This window comes from Xyrauchen texanus, chromosome 34 (genome assembly GCF_025860055.1).
Source record: "Xyrauchen texanus isolate HMW12.3.18 chromosome 34, RBS_HiC_50CHRs, whole genome shotgun sequence".
NCBI lineage: Eukaryota > Metazoa > Chordata > Actinopteri > Cypriniformes > Catostomidae > Xyrauchen > Xyrauchen texanus.
The window spans coordinates 34,797,497-34,821,492 of NC_068309.1; the positions used below are offsets into that span (position 1 = coordinate 34,797,497).

A 23,996-nucleotide genomic window follows, 5' to 3' on the forward strand; every position below is an offset into this window, starting at 1 on the left:
CACACACACACACTTGCAAAATAAACTTTTACTATAGAAAGTTTGAATTTGCTAAATATTTACTCTTTATATTTATTCTTCTGTTTTATATTCTATTTGAATTTTCAGATTTTTGCAATTCATGTCTGTTTCTTGGTGTTCATTTTCTTGATATTATTATTCATTTACTTCAATTATTACATTTGTATGTTTGAAATAAATGATTGTTAGAAAAATGCTTATTCTGTATTCTTCACTTTGTAACATCATGGTCAGGTTTGATAGCAAGCATAAATCACTTTAACTGCAAAAACTGACACTTCAAATCCATTTTAAAATTCTAAACTTTGATAAATAATAATTTAATATTGTCTAAATATAATGTATATTCAAATGCATATATTGTGATAAAATATAAATTAGGATGCGACAAGGGCTGTCAAACGATAAAAATATTTAATTTCGATTAATCGCATATTATGTTTAGTAGTTAATCATGATTAATCGCAATATCTTAATAAACATGAGTGGACAAAATATGCTTAATCCCGATGTATTTTTCAGTCATCTATACAAAACCTACCCCTACTCTACCAACCGAGTACAACAACAGAAAATGAAAACAACACAATATACAGAGTCACTGTGACAGAACCTTTGAGACAGCAGCAGGCTTTCCGTTAGCCGGTAATCAGTACCGCCGCTCCCTATATGCATATTACGCAGTCTACATAGGGCACCAACTTCCTAAGGGGGCACCAGAAACTCCATCGGCTGCCCTTATTCACTTGTTATACATTATTCAAGGACCCAGTAGCAGTCACGCTCACACTTTCACTTCGCGCTCATGCCTCGCAACTTTCGTAACGCGCCTCGGAGTGCAAGGCTGGTGTTCAAATGTCAGCTGTCTTGCCGCTGCAATCATGTTACAAAGTTAAGTGTTCTACAGTATCTGTGCTTTGCGGATATGTTTTACTGCTGTGCTACATTGATAAAATGCTTGGCGCATAATGTTTCCCAACATCTGTTTCCCGACAGTCAATGCATGTGACATTAGTGGCGTTTGAAAATGTCTGCGAATATCAAAAGGAAGGTGCCATTTTTTAATGCTTACCGGAAACCACATAAACATTTACCCTGAAATTTTCTGTTGGAAAACTCTGTATTGTTTGTTCTTTACAAAAGTAAACAGTCGAACATCACACTGCAGTAATGAATCCTGGCTGTGCTGTCAATGTGTGTGTGTGTGTGTGTGTGTGTGTGTGTGTACTCACTGGAGCGATAGTACATCTTAGGGGAGCGGGGGACAGTAGGAGACATGCCCTGTTGGCTGAAGGTGGGAAATTCGATGTAACCAGGGCTAGATGAGCGCCGGTGCCTGAGATCCACGCTGTCATAGATATCCTACAACACAAAACCAAGACAGGAGTCGAGCGTGAGCTTCATCAATCATCACATAGTCTGAGCTTCTAACACTACTGTCAAACAATTTACAGAATCAGACCCAACACACTCGCTGCCACACAACAAAACAACAACACCGTACACAACTGTGAATGCAGAATGGAGAGTAAAGCCAGAAACATACTTAACGCAGTAATGCGTACACAGTTACGGTTTAATTTCTTGTGTTATCGTGTTGGTAAAAAAAACGAATCGGTTACCTAACGTAACCTCGGTTCTCTCTAGACGAGGGAACGAGTATTGCGTAAGCTAGCTTACGCTACGGGAAAGATTCATCTTTTCTGAGATATTGAAGCCAAAAAATTATCCTTAATTTTGTATCATTTGTCAACGCAGTGCAGCAACTGCAGACCTTGAGCGGGCTAGCTAGCGAGCTCATTGGTTGCTCTGCGGCAACTGCTGCAGCCTATAGACGAACTTGGGCGAACTCGCGTCCAATGAGAGGCGTCCGCGTGCTTACTGCATCAAAGCCCGCCAAAATGGGCGTGGCTAGAGTGCATATAAGCGTAGTTCGTAGGCTGGAACCCTGGTTTTCATTGAATGAAGCGTAAAGTCGCTGCGTGGCGCGAAGCACGGCCGGCTACGCAATACTCGTTCCTCATCTAGAGAGAACCGAGGTTACGTTAGGTAACCGATTCGTTCTCTTACGAGAGGTTCTCTCGTATTGCGTAAGCTAGCTTACGCTACGGGAACCCATTGTCAACGCCGTCGCGCCAAGCATCCACTGCATGAGCCCCGGGGTGGGGGACCCGGGGAGCCCTTGTGAGTGGGGAAATAATATTTGGCCGGCAAGAGTGCGGGCCAGTGTGTGTGTAATACATAAGCACATTGTGGGAAGGGAACGACAGAGCGGCGGTGCCGGTCTGTGTGGAATGAGTCCCATCAGTGCAGCTCACCAGGGGAGCTGTAGCGTATTAAACCGCTAGTAGTTTTGCCTGCAGGGCGGGCACTTCCAGATTGTAAAATCTGACAAAGGTGGAGGGGAAGCCCAGCCCGCTGCCACACATATGTCGTGAATGGAAATCCCGCTGGACCATGCTCACGATGAGGCCATGCCTCTAGTGGAGTGAGCCCTAATGCCCAACGGGCATGGCAGGTCTTTTGACGCCGTATGCGGCAGCAATAGCGCCCACTATCCATCTAGACAGTGTCTGTTTCGAGGCGGCGAGACCTTTGGTGCGCCCTCGAACTAAACGAAAGCTGCTCAGAGCGCCTGAAAGAGGCGGAGCGCGCAGTATACAATCTCAGTGCTCTGACTGGGCAAAGGAGATTGGCGTCGCGTTCGCTATCGGATGCTGGCAGCGCCGATAGGGAAATGACCTGTGCTCTGAAAGGAGTACCGATCACCTTGGGAACATAGCCGTGTCTAGGCTTTAAAATGACCTTGGAGTCACTTGGTCCAAACTCAAGACACGCAGCGCTGACAGACAGCGCGTGAAGGTCTCCCACACGCTTGACTGATGACAGGGCAGTCAGAAAAACGGTTTTGAGTGAAAGGTATTTCAAATCCACAGATTGAAGCGGTTCGAAAGGGAGGCTTTCATAGTTTCGAGAACTATAGAAAGATCCCAGATAGGAACCGATGGGGGCGCGGGGTTCATCCTTCTAGCTCCCCTGAGGAAGCCGGATGACCAGCTCGCTTTTTCCCAGTGACTGGCCGTGCAGGGTTCAGCTTAACGCCGCGACGGCCGCCACATACACTTTGAGTGTGGATGGGGATCTGCCATTATCCAGCAGCTCTTTGTAAAAACACGAGCAGCGACGACACCCCACATGTCCGTGGGTCCAGGTCTCTGTCGGTGCACCATTTTGAAAACACAGACCATTTTGACGCATAGAGTCTTCTCGTGGAAGGGGCTCTAGCGTGTATGATGGTGTTTATTACCCCTTCTGGCAGAGCGACGGGTAGTCGCTGATCACCCACGCTGCAGCGCCCAGCTCTGGGTGGGGATGCCAGATCGCGTCGCGAGCTTGAGAGAGGAGATCTGCTCTCACTGGGATGGGCCACGCCGCTGTCAGTGACAGCTGCGTAAGCTCCGGGAACCATGTCTGATTCTCCCAACGCGGGCTATGAGGAGCACCGAGTGACGCTGCTTCCCTGATCCTCTGCATTACCTGTGGCAATAGCGAGACGGGAGGGAAGGTGTAAAGCGGGCGGTTGGGCCAGTCCTGGGCCAGCGCGTCCTCGCTGAGAAAAATATTGGGCAGTGAGAGTTCTCTTCTGACGCAAAGAGGTCTATCTCTGCTCTGCCGAATATGCGCCATAACTTCTGGACTGTTTGAGCGTGCAGGGACCATTCCCCTGGGGGAATATTGTCTCTGGACAGTCTGTCTGGGCCGTCGTTCAGGTGGCCTGGCACGCGCGTCGCCCTCAGCGAGCGCAGGTGGCACTGGGACCAACTCAGTATGCGTTTCGTCAGATGGAAGAGGTTCCTGGATCTGACACCGCCCTGACGGTTTAGGTAGGATACCACAGATCTGTTGTCCGAACGGACCAGGACGTGGTGACCCTGAATGACCGGGAGAAAGCGCATAGCGCGTACTCGACCGCTATCATTTCCAGACAATTTATGTGAAGGAGCTTTTCCTGAACTGACCATAGGCCAAAAAAACCGGAGAGCCCTCGCAGACCGCGCTCCAACCCGTGTTGGACGCGCCTGTCGAGATGACTTTTCGGCGAGATACAGCTCCCATCGTCACTCCCCGCTGATACCATTCGGCCACTGTCCAGGGCTGCAGAGCGAAATACAGGTCTGAGTCACCTTGATCGGCTGGCGCCTGTGGCCCAAGCCCGGCGAGACGCCGGGTGTTTAGCCAATGCTGAAGCGGGCGATGCGCAGTAAACCCAGCTGAAGTACTGCTGCAGCTGAGGCCATGTAACCTAGCACTCTCTGAAATTTTTTCAGAGGCGTGAGGCTGTTCATCTGAAAGGACGCGGCTAGTCGCTGAACACGGCGCCGCTGTGTAGATAAGCTGAGCCGTCATTGCCAAGGAGTCTAGTTCTATTCCAAGGAAGGAAATTGCCTGACTGGGCTGTAGTGAGCTCTTGGTCCAATTGACTGCAAGACCCAAACCGTTCAGATGGCTGAGGAGAACTGTTCTGTGAGACAGAAGCTCCGTATGTGACTGTGCCATAATCAGCCAGTCGTCCAAATAGTTCAGAATTCGCAAGCCCTGACTCCGCAGGGGTGCGAGCGCCGCATCCATGCACTTCATGAAAGTACGGGTGCTAAAGACAGGCCGAACGGAAGGACGGTGTATTGATAAACCTGGCCATCGGCGAATCTCAAGAATGGCCTGTGACGGGATTTATCTGAATCTGAAAATAGGCATCTTTCAGATCGAGAGAGATAAACCAGTCCCCTGGCGCGTATGCGCGAGGAGTTTCCTGATTGTAAGCATTTTGAACGGTCTTTTTGCAAGCACCTTGTTCAAAACCCTGAGATCTAATATTGGTCTGAGGGCGCCGTCTTTCTTGGGAACAAGAAAATAACGGCTGTAAAACCCGACTCGCTCAGCTAAGGCGGCACTTCTCTATGGCCCTTTTGCACAGAAGGTTTGCTATTTCTGAACGAAGCATGCAGGCTGCTTCCGTGTTCACAATAGTTTCGAGCCAGCTCTGAAGCGGGAGGGCGGCGATCGAACTGTAGCAAATAGCCCTGTTTTATTGTGCTTAACACCCATTTGGATATCCTGGGATAGCTTCCCACGCTTTGAAGCGTAACGCTAGAGGGTGAATGGCCAAATCGCCCTGATTGCCGCACACAGCTGAACAGAATGTGTGAGCCGCTTACTGTGCTTATGCATGACTGCTCGCAGACAGCAGGGACAGGCTGTTCTGTGAGTGACTTCCGATTGAGGTGAATGGGGAAAGAGTCACATCTGTTAAGTGATGCGCGAGCATAGTCACGGGCACGGGACTTACATACAGAGAAGTGTTTGCCGGCCGTGTGACAGAGCGGGCAGAGAATGGGCGCGCACAGGTATTCGTGAGCGCGTTTATTGACTCTAACACTCGAGCGGGCTGTGTCCGCTTTATGTGAGTGGGCTCTGATCGGGACATGGGAAGTGTAATGCTTGTGTGTAGAGGTGAACACTGGATTGTGGGCACATTTTCTACACAAGGCTGGTCGTGTGACAGAGCAGCCAGAGAAGGGGCGCGCGCACGGATTCGTGGGCGCGTTTATTGACTCTAACACTCGAGCGGGCTGTGTCCGCTTTATGTGAGTGGGCTCTGATAGGAACATGGGAAGTGTAATGCTTGTGTGTAGGGGTGAACACTGGATTGTGGTCACATTTTCTACACATAAGGCATGTTTGCTCTTTACAAGATTTCTTTTGGTCGCCGTGAAAACGGCGTTTGAGTGCAGGCAAGCGGGCAGTATCACCGGCTTGTTGGCTGCTGAATCCACCACTGCAGTAGCCTGAGAGAAGGGGACTGACAGAGGGCGAAGCTTTTACGGCTGTCCGGCTGCGGCGGGACTGAGCCGTCGTTTTCTCAACAAAGCTAGGAGAACTTCGGTTGCTCAGGTTTCAACGCAATCTTAGGCCGAGGCCCGCGGGGGTGGCGGTCTGCACGCGACCTAGGGTAAATAATGACAGAATTCAAATTTTTGAAAAAGGAATAGCTGAACCCTTAACTAGAAAATATACAAATAATCAAGGCTTGAATTTATTTTCATTGCCGCATGCTGCAAAAAATATTGATTTTAACAGCAATTTGGGAGAATAGGCATCTTTGGCTTTACCTGAGAATATGGAGAAAGGTTTCCCAGAAACTGCATGAGAAGAGGAGCAAAGCAAAAAAGAGAGAAAAGTGAATGGAAATGAGGCAGGCACAGATTCATTTCATACTTCATTACTCTATTTTTTCAGGATAATGTTGCGAGATATCACAGAAACTAAAGAAAGTGAGCACACAGTATCTGTGTGTTCTATTGAGGATTTTTAAAGTTACAATATCAGTTTCTGTCCTTTACACTATATGGACAGCTAATCTGTTTATTAAAAATTCATGTCAAATTTGCTAACATAGCCTATATACTGTATAAAAGCTGTACACCCAGTAGCTTCATCAGTACAAAAAAAAAAAAAACACTGCTACATTAATGGCGCATTTTTCTTAAAGGAATATTCCAGGTTTAATGAAAGTTAAGCTGTATCTATAGAATTTGTATCATGTTGTTTATTGTTTGTAAAAAATAAATAAAAAATAACTTCAATAATTGAACTCTACAGCAAAACTGTACTGGAGGTTTTAACAGCAGAAATGTGCAGTTTATATTTTTGTTAAAGCACTTACGGTATAATAATTGCTCTGTACAAAAATGTGTTATTGTGCGGTAAAGTTGTCTAAATCATCCTTTTAGCAGTGATGTTTCGGCAGTGAATGAAACAGTCTTTTTGTAAAAAATCTTTGAAAAAAAGTGAATGAATGCTTCTTATTCTCATTTGATGTTAAGGAGCATATTGGTTTGACCCACAGAATGAATACACCCCTGCACTGAACCAATCTCTGATTTGAGTCTGAATGAGATGAGACATCTCATTTATGAATAAATGCAACTTACTGATACTCTTGTTTGCGAACAAAATGAATGAATAAGTCATCTTGTTTGTGAACAAGGATCAGCTGACCAACTGAACGAGAGGAGAAGGCATGTTTGTTCAGTATGACAATCTCATTCAAAAAGAAAAGGGGCTAGTTGAATTATGATTAAAAGTGACTGATGACTGCACATTACAATGATATACTATACTGATGTTATTGAAACTAAAAATAATGTTTTATGCTATAATTGTTGTGTTTTTTTCATAGCTTGATAAGCCATTTTCAGCTGTTTAAAAAAATAATAGATATGACAACAAACAACTACTGAACATGCACCTGTGGAACTGTAGTTAAGATGGTAGGCAATTAAGGTCACAGTTATAAAAACTTAGCACACCAAAGAGACCTTCTACTGACTCCAAAAGAAAGATGCCCATGGTCCCTGATCATCTGCGTGAACATGCCTTAGGCATGCTCTATGGAGGCATGAGGACTGCAGATGTGGCCAGGGCAATAATTTGCAATATCCGTACTGTGAGACGCCTAAGACAGAACTACAGGGAGACAGGAAGGTGATTGTCTTCGCAGTGGCAGACCACGTGTAACAACACCTGCACAGGATCGGTACATCCTAATATCACACCTGTGGGACTGGTACAGGATGGCGAGTTACACCAGGAACACACAATCCCTCCATCAGTGCTCAGACTGTCTGCAATAGGCTGAGAGAGGCTGGACTGAGGGCTTGTAGGCCTGTTGTAAGACAGGTCTTTACCAGACATTACCGGCAACAACGTTGTCTATGGGCACAAACCCACCTTCACTGGAGCAGACAGGACTGGCAAAAAGTGCTCTTCACTGATGAGTCACGGTTTTGTCTCACCAGGGGTGATGGTCGGACTCACATTTATCATCAAAGGAATGAGCGTTACACTGAGGCCTACACTCTGGAGCGGGATCGATTTGGAGGTGGCAGGTCCGTCATGGTTTGGGGTGGTGTGTCACAGCATCATCAGACTGAGCATGTTGTCATTGCAGGCAATCTCAACGCTGTGCGTTACAGGGAAGACATCCTCCTCCCTCATGTTGTACCCTTCCTGCAGGCTCATCCTGACATGACCCTCCAGTATGACAATGCCACAGCCACACTGCTCGTTCTGGGCATGATTTCCTGCCAGACAGGAATGTCAGTGTTTTGCCATTGCCAGTGAAGAGACCGGATCTCAATCCCATTGAGCACATCTGGGACCTGTTGGATCGGAGGGTGAGGGCTAGGGCCATTTGCCCCAGAAATGTCCGGGAACTTGCAAGTGCCTTGGTGGAAGAGTGGGTAACACCTCAAAGCAAGAACTGGTAAATCTGGTGCAGTTCATGAGGAGGAGATGCACTGCAGAACTTAATGCAGCTGGTGGCCACATCAGACACTGACTGTTACTTTTGATTTTGACCCTCCTTTGTTCACGGACACATTATTCCATTTCTGTTAGTCACATGTCTGTGAAACTTGTGCAGTTTATGTCTTAAAAACTTTTTATGTTTTTACAAATATTTACACGTGTTAAGTTTGCAGAAAAGGGTTGAAATCGAGAGGACGTTTCTTTTTTTGTTGAGTTTGTTCATGTATGGCCATATTAACCAGTCAGATTACAACAGACACAATTCAAGTTCAGGAAGAAATAATGTAGGGCTGGACTTGAATTGTACTCTAAAATACATCCCATTATAAAAGTTTAATGTGTTGGAAATATTGTTTCATTTTGCCTTCCATCAACCTTACAAAAAACACAAATTCAAGCTGAAAGGTAGAAACACACATGGATTCTGTAAAAAACTGACAAAACTGCATGCACGAGGAGACACTGTTTTAGAAGTAGTACCTTGCCATAGCTGTAGCGCTCTAGCCTGTCATCAGACGAGTATGTGTGATCTGTCTCGTAGGGAATGAGATCAGGCCGCTGTGCATCATATATAGACTTAATCTTAGGCATTGCGGCCAGATACTTATAATGAAGGATATCATTCTGCAGTTTAGCCTACGGAGAGGACACAGAACAGTATGCAACAGAAGAGAGGTGAGACACAGAGAGACAGATCCTGTGGGGATAGACAGAGATCTAGTGCTGCTGCAGACTGCATAGATAACACACACACAAACAGCATTACTCAAAGTTTAAATAAAACATACTCATCTTCAAATGACTGACAAATTGCAATTTCTTAGTCATTATCAAATGTGCAAGTTTGTGACATCGCTCACGTTAACTCCTTTGTATGAAAGGCCGGGTTTCCTTGCTTCCATTGAAGCACACAAGATGTTCATTCTCAAATCATGCTGGATAACATGAATCATCAGGTTTACAACAATATTTTGAGCTTTGAAATCGCAAGCTTATGTCATTCTCCTTGTGTGTTTAAGTCATATCCGTAAGCACAGAAAAGAAGGACCTGCTACTGTGTGGTGCCTTTGTGGCATCTGGGGAAGCTACAGCAGTCACAAATGGATGTTTAGCTGTTTAACTGTTTGTTGAAGTTGTTTGCTTGCTATAATGCTTGGATAATGTTTCAGGAAGGGTTTTTGAAAATTAAATTGGTTGTCATGCTTTAATAAATCGAACATTACATATAAATGTGTTTAATATTTGGTAAGTATTCATTGCGGGGGTGCTCAGTATGCTCATAGCAATCGACCGGTCGATCGCAAGACAACCACTGGTTGATCTCGTTAACAGGTCAAAAGGGAAAGTGAGTAGAGAGAGAAACTAAACAAATAACAAGAAACTTAGGAATCACTATTTTTTCCTAATTTCCGCTCGTGCAGAAAGCTCTACCTGATTGGATAAAGCTAGGTTCAGGGGTAGGTCAGGGTTGGGTTATAATTTCTCCAACTAATCAGTCATTGCAGTATTGTCATGAATATACATGACTTTTCCCTCACCATTCTACGCAACCCCTGACTGACAGGCGGCTTCTTTTTGTGTGCATGCTAATGTGTGCTCATGGTAAAGGCTTGGGTATACTGTTTGTCTGCATTCTGGGCCGTCTTGCACATGGTCGAGCACTCAGCCTTTAAAAGTATACTGTTTTGACTACGAGCGAATACGAACACGTTCGACACCTACGCTTTGTGATACTTTTCTAGTACAGTCAACAACAGAAGGACTGTCCATGTGTCATGAAAAACTGGGCCCCGCGCAGGCAGTCTGAGCATACAGTGCGAGTTCCGATCAGCAACGCGGAAAACCGAAGTATCCTTTGGTCTTAATAAGGATACGCACCTGCGTGATGGTCAAATACACTTAAAAATGCCAGTCTAGTTGAGGTATTAATAGAAACACAGTCAGTTATGTCTAAAGTAAATGTAAACACCAGAAGACAAAAGGGGATTTGTATCAAAATATTGGATCTGTGCAGTAGGAAATAGACACTATGTTTTTAATATTAATCAAACAATTATAACGAGAAGAATACGAGGAAACCACAATGCTATTTGCTGGATAGCTTTATTAGCTTTAAAAAGTATTGATGTACTGTATTATTATCATGCAGTAAAGACCTGTGATCTATGTAGTTATATACAATGCATTTCATTATTTAATTTTTTACATTTCTGAATGTTTACTTCAATACAGCTGTTAGAACTTGAAACTATAACCTAATAAACATATTAGTTATTAGTTTTGGTATTGAGAATGGTCAAATTTCACTGGTATTGGTAATGACTACTGACAATTTGGTAATGTGACAACACTGCCTAAAATGTATATTTAAATTGTGCATAGGAGATCTTGCTATAATAGCGTTTTCAAAATGTATACAGTAGGTTTTCTGGTAAGTTCCCCAACATACGCAAATTCTGAGTTTTGCATAACATTGCTGTAAATATGAAGTTCCCTATGTGTGCGCGTGAGTGTATGAATATGTACTGTTAGTAAATTTGAAATATTTTGGAAATATATATATTTGCAACTTTATTTTAACTTTAATTTTTCAATTCAACTTTCACTCAAATTGTTATGTTGATAATATAATTGTTTTATTTTTATTAAATTACCAAATTGCAAATCAGAAGCCTTTTCTTTTCACATTTAGGTATATAGATTTTTAAAAGTCTTTCACCTGCACTAATCAAAACATTAAACTCCTAGAAAGAGGAAACTTCCATTCTACTCATACATTTCAATGATTTATAAACAGTTCTGGATAGTTTAAAGCATCCAAATTACTGAATGCCTCACACATGCAGTACTCACACATATCACTCTACTGGGAGAGCCGATACTGGAACCAGGTGGAGAGATAGAGGCTTCTGAGGCACGTCTGAGCTGCAGGAGTACACACACACACACACACACACACACACACACACACACACACACACAAAATGTGAAAATGGCATAGAATTTATAGACAATTTGATGCGGATTTTTCGGAGGACATGATCTGCTAAAGGAAAATGAACTACATCCCTCCAGGGAAGGAGCCACTCCCCTCTCTATTAATTTCGCTCATAGTCTTAATAGTGATAGTGTTAGACAAACCGAGGCCCAGGTCAGGAACCTGACAGACTGGCTAAACCAACCATCTGCTATCTCCCTTGAGATATCACACAGGTCACATAAACTACAACACATTGAGACTGTATCACCTATATAGAGACTAGAAAATAACAAAATAAATTAAGATAAAAATCTAATATAGTTTGATCTGCTAATTCTCTTTAGCATTAGATCTCTTTCATCCAAAACACACAGTTTTATAATTTTTAAAGCATGATTTACAATCAAGTTTTTAATTTAAACAGCTCAGTGAGGACTTCAAAGGATTAAATCACCCAAAAAGGAAAATTCAGTCATTGCTTACTCACTGCTGTGTTGTTATAACCACATATGACTTTCTTTATTTTTCTTAACCCAAAGATAGAAATTGTGAAAAAATGTTGTGCTCAGTGATGTCATACAATGGCAGTTTCTGGTGACCACATCTTCAAGCTTCAAAAGAACACAAAAGTATAATTCATAAGTCTAGTAAATTATTCCATGAGACTCATGATTTTTATGAAAGCATACAATAATGAAAATCTGAAATGTAATGTATTATTTAGTAAAACTGTTATTCTCCCGTGCGCGTTCATGAGTCTGCACGTGAGCTTGCACGAAAACAACAGTAGTTACGCAGCACGCGTGAGATGGAGTGTGAGATGGTGATGACGAGATGGTTCGAGTGAAAACTAATTTTGTTTTGCTTCAAAACCACCAGTGATATTAACAACAGAAAACACAACATAGCTGCGCACAAACCAGAGATCAGAACTTACAAAACATGTTTGAAGTGTTTGTACTCTGTTTGTAGTGAAAGAATAGATGCATCAAACAGAGTGATGATGCTGAAGGTAGCTTTAGTCACACCGTGCCCTACTCAGACGTCAAACAACATGCAATAAAAGTGATCTTTTCTATGTTAAGCAGCTGTGATGATCAAAGGGACATTCTGTCGATCACTTGGTTTCTATATTTGGCGTCGCGCCCAGTAATCCCATTTGCACCGGTCCAAAATGCAATGTGGTGCTAGAGCGAAGTGACTGTCTGTGTTCTACAACTGCTTTCGGGTCTGTTTAATATGCGTATAGGGAGCTGCGGTACTAGTAGTTACCTTCAGCCTCCTCCATCACACTTTTTGATTGAGGACATTGAAATGCATCCTTTCTTTAACTACAAACTCTTCAGACATGATTTGTAAGTTCTGTATCTCTGGTTTGTGTTCAGCTATGTTGTGTTTTCTGTTGTTAAAATCACCGGTGGTCCTGTTGAAATGAAACAATATGAGTTTTCGCTTGAACGCCCCATCTCACGCGTGTTGCATAACTACTGTTGCTCTCATGCAAGGAGCTCTAAAGTTTGCATGCAGACACAAACACGCACAGGAGAATGAATATTCAGTCAGTGAATATTTTCACTAAATAATACATTAGACTTTGTTTTAATTCTAACAAACCTATAAATTATTCCATGAGACTTGTAATTGTTATGAAAGCATCATAACAATTACAAGTCTCATGGAATAATTTATTAGACTTCTGAATTATACCTTTGTGTTCTTTTGAAGCTTGAAGAGGTGTTCTCCATAAACTGACATCACTGAGCACAAAATGTTTTCACAATTTCTCCATTTGTGTTAAGAAAAATATAGGGGGCCTGGGTAGCTCAGTGAGTAAAGATGCTGACAACCATCCCTGGAGTCGTGAGTTGGAGTGACTCCAATCAGGTCTCCTAAGCAACCAAATTGGCCCGGTTGCTAGGGAGGGTAGAGTCACCTCCTCGAGGTCGCGATTAGTGGTTCTCGCTCTCAATGGGGCGTGTGGTAAGTTGCATGAGTAGCATGAGCCTACATGTGCTGTGAGTCTCTGCTGTGTCATACACAACGAGCCACGTAATAAGATGCACAGACTGCAGAGGCATCTGGGACTTGAGGTGAGTAACCACGCGAGCGAGGAGGTAGTTTCGGTCAGTGAAATGTGCCCTCCACGACCTTGTCAGCTCATCGTACACCTCCAGGAAGTAAGGGACTGGGAGGGGGGGCGTGTCTGTGAGAGGTGCCTGGATCCGAGGAACCAATCATCTAGCCGTGAGGGCTGCGGGGAGGACGGAGGGTTCCAGTCCAATTTCACGCTCACGGCGGCCTGATGTAGGGAATGAGATGTTGTGTCCCCACGGCCATGACGCTGTGCCAAGCCACTGTAATGGCCGAACCTTATTCTCAGCTCCTCAGTGCAAAACCTGAATGGACAGATGCACAATTCCCTCATGTTATACCGTAAGTTCAGCCGAGGTACATGAAAATTCTGCCTGCCAATTTCTCATTGGCCTTTTCTCAAGTTCAGAGGTAACCGAGGCCTTCAAGAAAGACCCCTAGTGTCGCTTCATTCGACACAACGTGTGAAATGTTACATGTTGTTTTGATGCAAGTATAAACACCTACTCTAAGTTTGCGTTCCATTTTTGCCGCCTGCTTACACATGGGGTGCCAGACCTCCGAACCTGGAAGACAACAAAGCAGTATGAGCAAAATTCAGAATTAAGAATGCTTCCTTTCAATTCATGAGATTTAATTTTAGTTGAATTGGCCACACACCATAGGATGTTGAACAGGAATTACAATTTTAAGGACAAGAGGAGAAATTTACTGAATTGAAATTAAAAGAAATGCAGCACAGTCACAATAAATAAAGCAAATTAGTCCAAACAGAGTTGGGAAGTAGTTAACAAAAATTAGCAACGCTACTTACTTAACTACATTTTTTAGTAGCATGCCAGTAGTTCAGCTATTTTCACAGCTTTTCCTGTATAAGCGACATTTTCCAATGATTATTGGTGTATAGTCAGAAAACACTACATTTTTCACATTAACTTGTGAACTCAGCAATGGAGCTAAGGGAGTAAACAAACACAATCTGCTGAACAATCCTCTCTCTGTAGCACTGGGAAAACCATATGATTTAAGTGAATCGTTATTTCGGACAGTTCATGTTATTAAACCATTTCAAATTAAATGACTTACTTATATTTTGAGTAGGGAACTCTGATTCATTTTAGTGAGTCGGTTCTTTCAGATGGTTCATGTAAATTAAATAGTTCACATAAATGATTCACTGATTCACATGAGCCCCGCACAGCCTTAAAGGGACTTTGTCATCTTGTTTTCACTATACTTTGATTCAGTTATATAAAATAAAGTGTTTTCTAGGTTATATAATGTGTACAATTAAAGCTGCACTATCTAAGATTTCTTTGTTTACAATGAATAAAATCCATTATTGAGTACATTAAAAATCTGCTTTCAAAACAATGTCCTTGTCTTAGCCCAATTCAGCTTTTTTAAAGCTTTTTTTATTTTGAGCTGTCGGTTCGGATTTGGTGGGAAATCACAGTGTTCCTTGCCTGTTTACGTCATGTCCATAAGCTTAGAAAAGTAGCACCGGCTACTATGTGTTGCGTCGTGTGAGTGTCAACTGAGGAAGAAATGGCGGTTCAGTCAGTCACAGTTCAGGAGAGCAGAGGGAGGATAGTTGTCTCCGAATGTATGTTTATCAGTTTGATGAAGCTGTTTACTTGCTATAATGCTTGGATGTGTTTTCTCGTAGGGTAGTTGAAGTTTTTATTGATTGTTATGCTTTAACGAATCAAACATTACTTAGGGAATATTGTGTTTACCGGTCACAATGTTTTTTCCTCCCCATTTCTCCTCAATTCGGAATGCCCAATTCCCAAGTCCCCGTGGTGGCGTAGTGACTCGCCTCAATACGGGTGGTGAAGGATGAATCTCAGTTGCCTCCGTGTTTAAGAACATCCATCCGTACATCTTATCACGTGGCATGTTGAGCGCGTTACCGCGGAGACCTAGCGCGCGTGGAGGCTTCCCGCTATTCTCCGCGGCATCCACGCACAACTCACCATGGCCCCCCACCGAGAGCGAGAACCACATTATAGGGACCGAGGAGGACTCTACCCACCCTAGCAACCGGCCCAATTTGGTTGCTTAGGAGACTCAGCTGGAATCACTCAGTATGTTCTGGATTTTAACTTGTGACTCCAGGAGTGGTAGTCTGCGTCTTTACTTGCTGAGCTACCCAGGCTCCCAGTTTGTGTGTTATTAGTTAAAAAAAGATTGTGTTTTTTTATTATTGTAACATAGATGATAATCAAACCAGATTGTAAGACCAATTTATACATGAATGCAGATAATTCCAAAGAGTTCACATACTTTTTCTTGCCACCGTAACTATCAGGTGATATTGTTACATTTTACAATCAGAACTGACTGCAGAATTAAATAATTTCATCCAATTTTTATATAGCTTCCCCAACACTGAGTCCAACACAATCTTTGAGACAAAACATAATTAATCACATCATAAATGATCATTATTATGCCTATTTATCCTTGATTTGTAGAATAATAATTTTTCACATTTTTCAAATCATCGAATGTTTTTGAAAAATAGCCCATATGCTGTAAAATAACATAACTACGCTCACAGAAGTTACATTCATTTCTTTCCATTTTAATTATAATTTCTTGAATTCACATTTTAATTACAACTGCACATTTCCAGACAGCAGACATACATCTCGGAGATGTAATTTTTAAAAAAATATTTTCATCTGGAAATCATCACAATCTAATTAACATCTGCTAAACATCTGAAAATGTCTAAATCATAAACATCTCAAAGACATCTGCTGAACTGTCGTATTGACAACCGAGAAATACTTATTGACATACTATATGTCTTGTTGACGTCCTGCAGATGAGCAAACAATGTAAAAAAATATGTCTTCCAGATGTAGACACACACATCATATAGACATCTGGGTGATGTATGTGTGCTATCAGGGTTGTCTTTGCTATTCAGCAGTTAAATTGGAATTTAAAAGGATCCTTAATTCAGTTCTGAATGTACACAACCCCGAGAAAGAGTTCTCGCAAAGTAAACTTTGAAATCATTTAAAGTAAATCAAGGGCCCTAAAGAGACAGCAACTCTCCCCTAGCGTGCTGTATCCTCCTCAGTATTCATATCTCACACTGCCTGATCAAAGAGATGGGTTTGTGGATGAGCACTTCCAAACAACTCCCACTTATCAACACTGAGTCACAGAGGGCCATATATCAGAGCAGAGCTGCGGTGATCTATCACTCTATATATACACATATATAAACAAGTCACACTTTAAGGTGCCTAACCCAGAGAGCCCAGAGAGACTGGACTTTACATAACAGTGTTATACCAGGGAACAGGGAATGCTTAATCTGATGGTTTGACTCTAGGTATCAAATTCTGCTAGCATTGTGCATGAAGCTTGTAATATACAGCTCCTGATCTTCAAAGTAATATGCTTGCCAAATACATTAACATGCAGCTGTAGACCACCAAGCCATCATCATTCAATGGAGAACTTCCATTAAGCTGCAGTCCATCTCGTGAATTTCCAGAAAAGTAGCGACCAAAAATGTTTTATAGGAGTTAACATAATTTTAGTGTGATAAAATCACATACTAAAATTTTCTGTGTAAAGTTACATCCAATTTTACAACTTCACTGCCATGATAATGTAACACTGTAAACCCTAAAACCCTAAAAACAATGATTTGAACAACTTTACAGCTCAAATAATACACGTTTTAACCGATGAATTCAGAGAAGTGCTTTTATAAAATTCTAAACTTCACCATTTCTGCCTTTTAACACTCCAGAAATTGGCTCCATTCAATTCCATTGTAAAGAAAATACATCCAAATATTAGACTGTCACAATCGGTCACATGACAGGATCGGTCAAATGAAATGCAAGAGCCAATGGCATGTGAGTGATCAGTTGAATATACGGCATCAGTGACATTTCAGTAGTGCAGTGTCCCCCCAGTGACATTTGGTCATGAGAGTGTGAAGGTATGACAGTAGTTAGTTAGAGTCCAGGGTTGTGGACTGGAGTCGCATGACTTTGTCTTGACTTGGACTCGAGTAAAACATTTGAAGACTTGCGACTCAACTTAGACTTTGACAACAATGACTTGCGACTTGATTTGGACTTGAGTCCACAGGTTCTGCAACATGTAGAACCTGTGGTTTAAAAATGACAGACGCTTCATCGACAAAGTCCAATTTTGCGAGGCATCTGAAAACCCACAGACATAGGTAAGATGAGATTGTTAACTATTCCACATCAGCTATGGTTAGTAGCATTCAACTTATTGTGTTAGCTGGTTTAGCTAGTTAGCTTTGGTTCCACAGAGCTAAGTGGACTACAACAAATATTTTGGAGTGAATTATTCTGCAGGCCTCATTGGTGAAACCAGCTAAAAGATTCACTGTGGACCAATGGTTGCGACCCATCCCGTAAAATACAGGTTCATCCCATATTTAAAGATGATATGATGCATGCCGTATCAAATCAATACGGGATGCGATTTAAGCTAGTCAGATGGTGTCATGGCGAAATCGTTCCAGATATTTAATTTAACATTAAGCAGGAAATTTTGCCTACGGTGGTTAAGGGACCAACTGAAAAGCCCACACATTGTGCTAAAACGTGCTAATACTATGGAGGGTGTAATTACTATAGTAATTAATTCTCGGACACTAATTTGGGCAAAGAGCACTAATGACTTGTTTAAGACTTGATGCTTAAACAAGAGGACATAAGACTTAACTTGGAACTTGCCTGTATTGACTAGGGTCTTGACTTGAGACTTACTTGTGACTTGCAAATCAATGACTTGGTAACCCCACTGGTAGAGTCATAGGAAATGCTATTGATACTTCTTTAATACAAGGAGGCTTGAATAAATGTAGGCCCTAATTGACTATTTTAAAATGTTTCCATCAGATGACATGCATTGTTCAGTCTGCAAATCTGGCTGAACTGAGCTCAGCATCGACCCACCTGTCAGGTACATCTCCTCCCCTTCATTGAACATCACGTGACAGCGTGCACAGCAAGCGCAGGTGGGGTGGTAGTGCTTTCCTCCAGCCTAAAGAAGAGAAAAACAAAATAAGTTGCATCCATAATAAGTATGTACTGCATCTGATGAAAGATGTACTTCTAGGCTGGTAAAACAGTACGCCCTATAAGTATGCAGTCTATTAGTTTGAATACATTCCAGACATACTTTATACAGGAACATGGGCATGTCCCGTGACCTGAATATTTGCTGTATTTTCAACAACTGGCAAAATAATCTACTGTGGTTTTGTTAAACAAGCACAATTAACAACTTTTTTGGTGTATATAACACTTAAAGTTGAAAAGAACCACCCAACACTTGGTTCTCCACCGTCTTTTGAAATTGAGTTTTGAGCCTCTTCAAGCTCCTAAAGCATTACGGTATAGAACAGTGTCTAGTGGAATGTGAACTTGATAACCTTGCCAGAAATTATAGGTCATCTGGGTATTTCTCACATATTATTATATGAATACTGAGGATTTGGACATACTATCAGAGACTTATTTATCAGAGATGGGCCACTTCTATTAAAATGAATGGGAAAAGTTGGAACGCCCAACGATCAACGAATGTAGAAAGGAAGCCCCGCCTTACAGGTAAAAGAGTCAATCACCATTTAGATACAGACATCACTCGAGAATGCACATGCGCATTAGCTATACAAGCTTGGACAATTGTGTTTTTAGCATAACCTGAAGTAAAGAAGCACAGTTTATGATAACAGTGTTGTCAGATTTTACGGCTGATTTGAAATATGTTCTTTGATCGTAATCTTGACCAACCATTTGGAGATTTCTGTCTTTCCCCATTAAAGTAGACTTGTATGCAGCTTGTTTACATAGAAAAATAGCTACCCAATAACATTCCAGCCAGTGGACTGACTTGTTAAAAAGACTTTGATACTACTCCATTTGCATACTGTTTTTGGCATTCTATAAAGTAGAAACGTTTGAAAGTTATTCAGACACAGCTTAAGACTTTGAAGCAGACTCCAAAATCTGCTGAAAGGAAGACAAATCTAATTGAAAAATGTTTCAAGTCATATCAGGAAGGCTGGGGAGGTTACCATCGAACAGTGAACTGACTTCATTCATCCACCTAAAATCACTGCAACACCAGTTGGTTAAGTTATTAAAAAAATACCTCAAATTCAACATTTTTGTGGAAAGCAACATTATGCCACAAATGCTGTCGATTGAGCCTGTATAGAATCTGGAATATTCCTTCTCAAATGAAAAATGTACACAATATTTACTCAAAACATTTTTTTAATATTCAAATCGATTCACAAGGTTGTTGGTAGATTTTGAAACTTACATATTTCTGTTCATCTCTATAAGCCAAATATCTGTCAAAGTATCTGCAGATAAATCGGCCTGGCTATCTGTCACTAATTCTGTAATCTGAGAAATTAGTCATACAGGTGATGCATGAGGGCTGTCTGTACTTCATCATCTACAGTTATTGATTGTGCCACATAACATTATTTAAACCACTGAAAGAACAGAGAGAGAGAGAGAGAGAGAGAGAGAGAGAGAGAGAGAGAGAGAGAGAGAGAGAGAGAGTGTGAGAGAGAGTGAGAGGTTAACAAGCACTTTATTATTCTTTGAACCTTAAATCACGTTACATTACTGGCAATTATTAAAAAATAATAAATTAAAAAATAAAAATAAATTACTTAATTAAAAATTCACAATCAGCTGATCATTTTGTACTATACATAGTACCTCATTAAAACACCATACATCACAAAAAAACCACATTATTTGTAAGTCTATAATAAGCTGAATTCGATTTTCAGTCTTCCCTCTACCAACCCTCTAAACATCATTTCAGAATCTATTGTAGCAAGTTGCAAACCTTTGTTCTTTCTTGTTTTCCAAATTGCAAGTTTAGCTGTTCCCATCAAATAATTTAATAAACATATTTTCCTCCTCATTGAAAAACTATACTTCATTCCCCAATAAACACTTTATCGGAAAAAACCTCATTAAAACTTCTAAACCAAGTCTTAAGCAAAACAAAAAGCTCTTGTAATCTGTTACACCTTAAAAACAAATGTTCTAGATCCTCCTGCTCCCCACAAAATCTACATTCCCCAACTACTGCCGGATTCAGGTGTGCCACATGTCGGTCCGTAGCTATGGCCCCGTGAATAATCCGCCACTGTAGATCAGCGCTGCGCTTCTCTACAGGGGTTTATACAGGGTCCGCCACCTGTCCCGCACGAGAAAGTCTGGTTGTAACAGTTCTGGCCATCTAGAAGCTTTTTGCCTCTTCAATGAATCTCGATGTGTGACTTTAACTGTAGTGCAGTATATTGCTTTCTTAGACACCTTTTTAAAATGGTCCAGCTGAGGGGTCTTAAAAGATAAAATCGAGTCTGCAACTTCACCTTCCTCTTCTTCATTTATGACAGGTGAAATGTTTAATTCTGGGAAATCTTGACCAGTTCTCATGTCCTGTGTTTGTCTCAGTCCTATCCAAGTCCTACAGCTGCTTGGAAGTGCATTACAGATTTCTTCTTTCAATTTTGAAACAAGACGCTAAGGACTTTAACCCCGTCAGCTCTTGAAGTGCCTCAATGGATTTCCAGCCCCTTTCATCCAGGAGATGTCCAAGTTTCTGAACACCATTCCTCAACAAACATCTCCTCACGCTCACAGGAGGACAACAGTCTAGTCTGGACCATTGGGTTGAAAAACAACGGTTCCTCTGGAGTCCAATGTCCTTGGTCACCCATATCTCAGCTCCACTCTTAAAACAGTTCTCCATGTCTGCAGCATAGACTTATAAAAAGGTGGAAGCTCTGACAGGCTTACTTCCTCAAGTCTCATTAAAAACAAGTGTCTATCAAATCCAAGTCCTCCTGCCCGCTTCAAAAACACACTTGCAGTTTTGGCCCACACCACATCTGTTTTGTAGAGAAGTCTCTGCACAGCTTGAATCCTAAAAGCCCGGATCCGACTCCTCACATCTACCAAGCCTTGACCGCCCTCTTGAACTGGTAAGTAAAGTGCAGCTGCACGGATCCAGTGCTGTCCACTCCAGAAAAAATTAACAAATGTCCTTTGTATCATAGAAATTAGCTCTTCAGGAGGCTCCATAGTTATAGTCCTGTGCCACAACATAGATGCAGCGAGATTATTGACAACCAGAGCTCTCCCCTATAGGACAATTGTGGCAATAGCCATTTCCATTTCGACAATTTAGCAGATACCTTCTCCAGCAGACCCTCCCAATTTTTCTTTTGAAATTGGTCGTTCCCCAAAAAACTCCTAGTGTTTTCAATCCGTCCTGTCTCCACTGTAACCCACCCGGGAGTTGAGGAAACCCAAAACCTTCCCACCTACCAATAATATACCCTTCACTTTTAGACCAATTAACTCTAGCAGAAGAGGCTTTTTCATAGATTTCAATAGTTTGGTTTAAGGTTGTAATATCCTTTTGACTTGTGATAAAAACACTAATGTCATCTGCATACGCAGATAAAAAAACTTAAAATTATCATTTGAATTAGGAATTACAAATCCTTCAAGATTCCTCCTCAATCTGCACAACAAAGGTTCGATAACCAAACTGTATAATTGCCCAGAAAGTGGACATCCTTGTCTAATGCCTCTCGACACAGGTATTGGTTCACTTAGCCCACCACCTGCTTTCACCATAACAGAAACATTACAATACAACAACCGAATATAGGATATAAATCTGTCACCAAACCCAAAATACTTTAACACATTAAAAAGATATTGATGGTCAACCCGATCAAAAGCTTTTTCTTGATCTAAGGAGAGAATTCCAAGATCAACATGATAAAAATTATTGATATTAATTATATCCCGTAATAGAAAAAGATTATCCATTATAGATCTTTCAGCTATACAATACGTTTGATCATTATGAACCAACAAGTCTAAACAGTGTTTAAATCTATTTGATAAGCATTTGGAAAATATTTTGTAATCAGAACATAATAAAGATACTGGTCTCCAGTTTTTGAGAAGTCCCAAGTCCCCTTTCTTTGGAAGCAGCGACAAGACTGCTCTACGACAACTTATGGGAAGGGTTTCACTTCTAATGCAGTCCAGCAACACTTCGTAAAAATCTTGTCCAATTATTTCCCAGAACTGTTGATAAAAGTCTATAGGTAGTCCATCAATTCCAGGGAACGGCCAATATGCAACTGACGCATTGCTTCTGTAAGTTCTTTAAAAGTGATCAAATTGTCCAGAGCCTTTTTCTGTTCATCCCCAAGCTGAGGTAATTCCTTAAGCAAATCATGAACACTCTCAGTATCACAGCTCTCAGCACTGTATAATTGTTTATAAAAATCTCTTGACAACTTTCTCATTTCAACTGGATTTGATGTTACTGATCCATCCTGACGGCGAAGATGACACATCTGTTTTTGATTAGTATATTTTTTTTCAAGATTAAAAAAGAAAGCACTTGGAGCATCCATATCTTTGATAGTGCAAAATCTTGCCCGTATCAGTGCTCCTTTGGCCTGCTCTTGTAAAAAAGAATTCAGCTCTTGTTTTTTCTTTTTCAAACCATCACAATGTACACCTTCATTATTAGTTACAAGATTTTTTTCCAACAACTCAATGTCCTTTTGTAGAGTTTTTACTGTTGTTTTGACAAAAGTTGATGTATGAAAAGCATAATTCTGACAAAATAATCTTATATTCAGCCTTTCCCACATCCCACCATTGACAAAGATTCTCAAACAAAAGCTTCTTCAACTTCCATTCACTCCAAAACACTTTAAAACTCTCACAGAAAAAAGCATCATGTAATAATTTAACATTCAAATGCCAGTAATAATTAGATCTTAATGTCTTCTTTACATTTAAAACCAACGTGATCATATGGTGGTCTGAAAACCCGTTTGGAAAAATACAAGCATCAATTACTCTATTATTCCACATTTCCGTCATATAAAACCGATCCAATCTTGCACCCCAAAATCTATTGTCACACATTTTCAACCACGTATACTGTTTCACCCCGATATTTCTTGTTCTCCATACATCTGTTAATTGAAACTCATGCATAACTTTTAACAGTGTGCTACTTGATTGACTATGAGGCTCTTCCCCATTTCTATCCACTGTAAAATCTGTTGTGCAATTCCAGTCCCCTCCAATTACAAGACACACACTATCATCATACTTCTGGATGGCATTTCTCAATTTCAAAAAATATCTTGTCGTTCAGGACCACTATTGGGGGCATAGACATTAACAAACACAAAACTATTTCCCTCATACTCAATTTCTATTAACAATACTCTACCTTCAACAATCTGTTCCACATTTAAAATGTTAACATTCATGTTTGCAGAAAATAAAATAGCCACTCCTGCACTATTAAATGTCCCATGGCTCAAAACAAACTTGCCTTTCCACCACATACCCCATTCAATTTCATTATCCTTATTTGTATGTGTTTCTTGTAAAAAGAAACATTGATCTTTTTAAATTTAAGAAATTCTGAA

At 41.3% G+C, this 23,996-nt stretch overlaps 1 protein-coding gene across 1 annotated transcript in view; it reads right to left on the reverse strand.

Moving 5' to 3' along the window:
* LOC127627514 (actin-binding LIM protein 3-like) overlaps positions 1-23,996 on the reverse strand; it is a 144,639-nt gene that overhangs the window by 38,265 nt on the left and 82,378 nt on the right. The window contains exons 7-12 of the mRNA XM_052103923.1: positions 18,433-18,520; positions 13,970-14,028; positions 11,245-11,316; positions 8,872-9,027; positions 6,192-6,221; positions 1,254-1,383 (exon numbers count right to left, since the gene is read on the reverse strand). Of these exons, the coding sequence (XP_051959883.1) occupies positions 1,254-1,383; positions 6,192-6,221; positions 8,872-9,027; positions 11,245-11,316; positions 13,970-14,028; positions 18,433-18,520 (535 nt within the window). The remainder of the gene's footprint in view (positions 1-1,253; positions 1,384-6,191; positions 6,222-8,871; positions 9,028-11,244; positions 11,317-13,969; positions 14,029-18,432; positions 18,521-23,996) is intronic.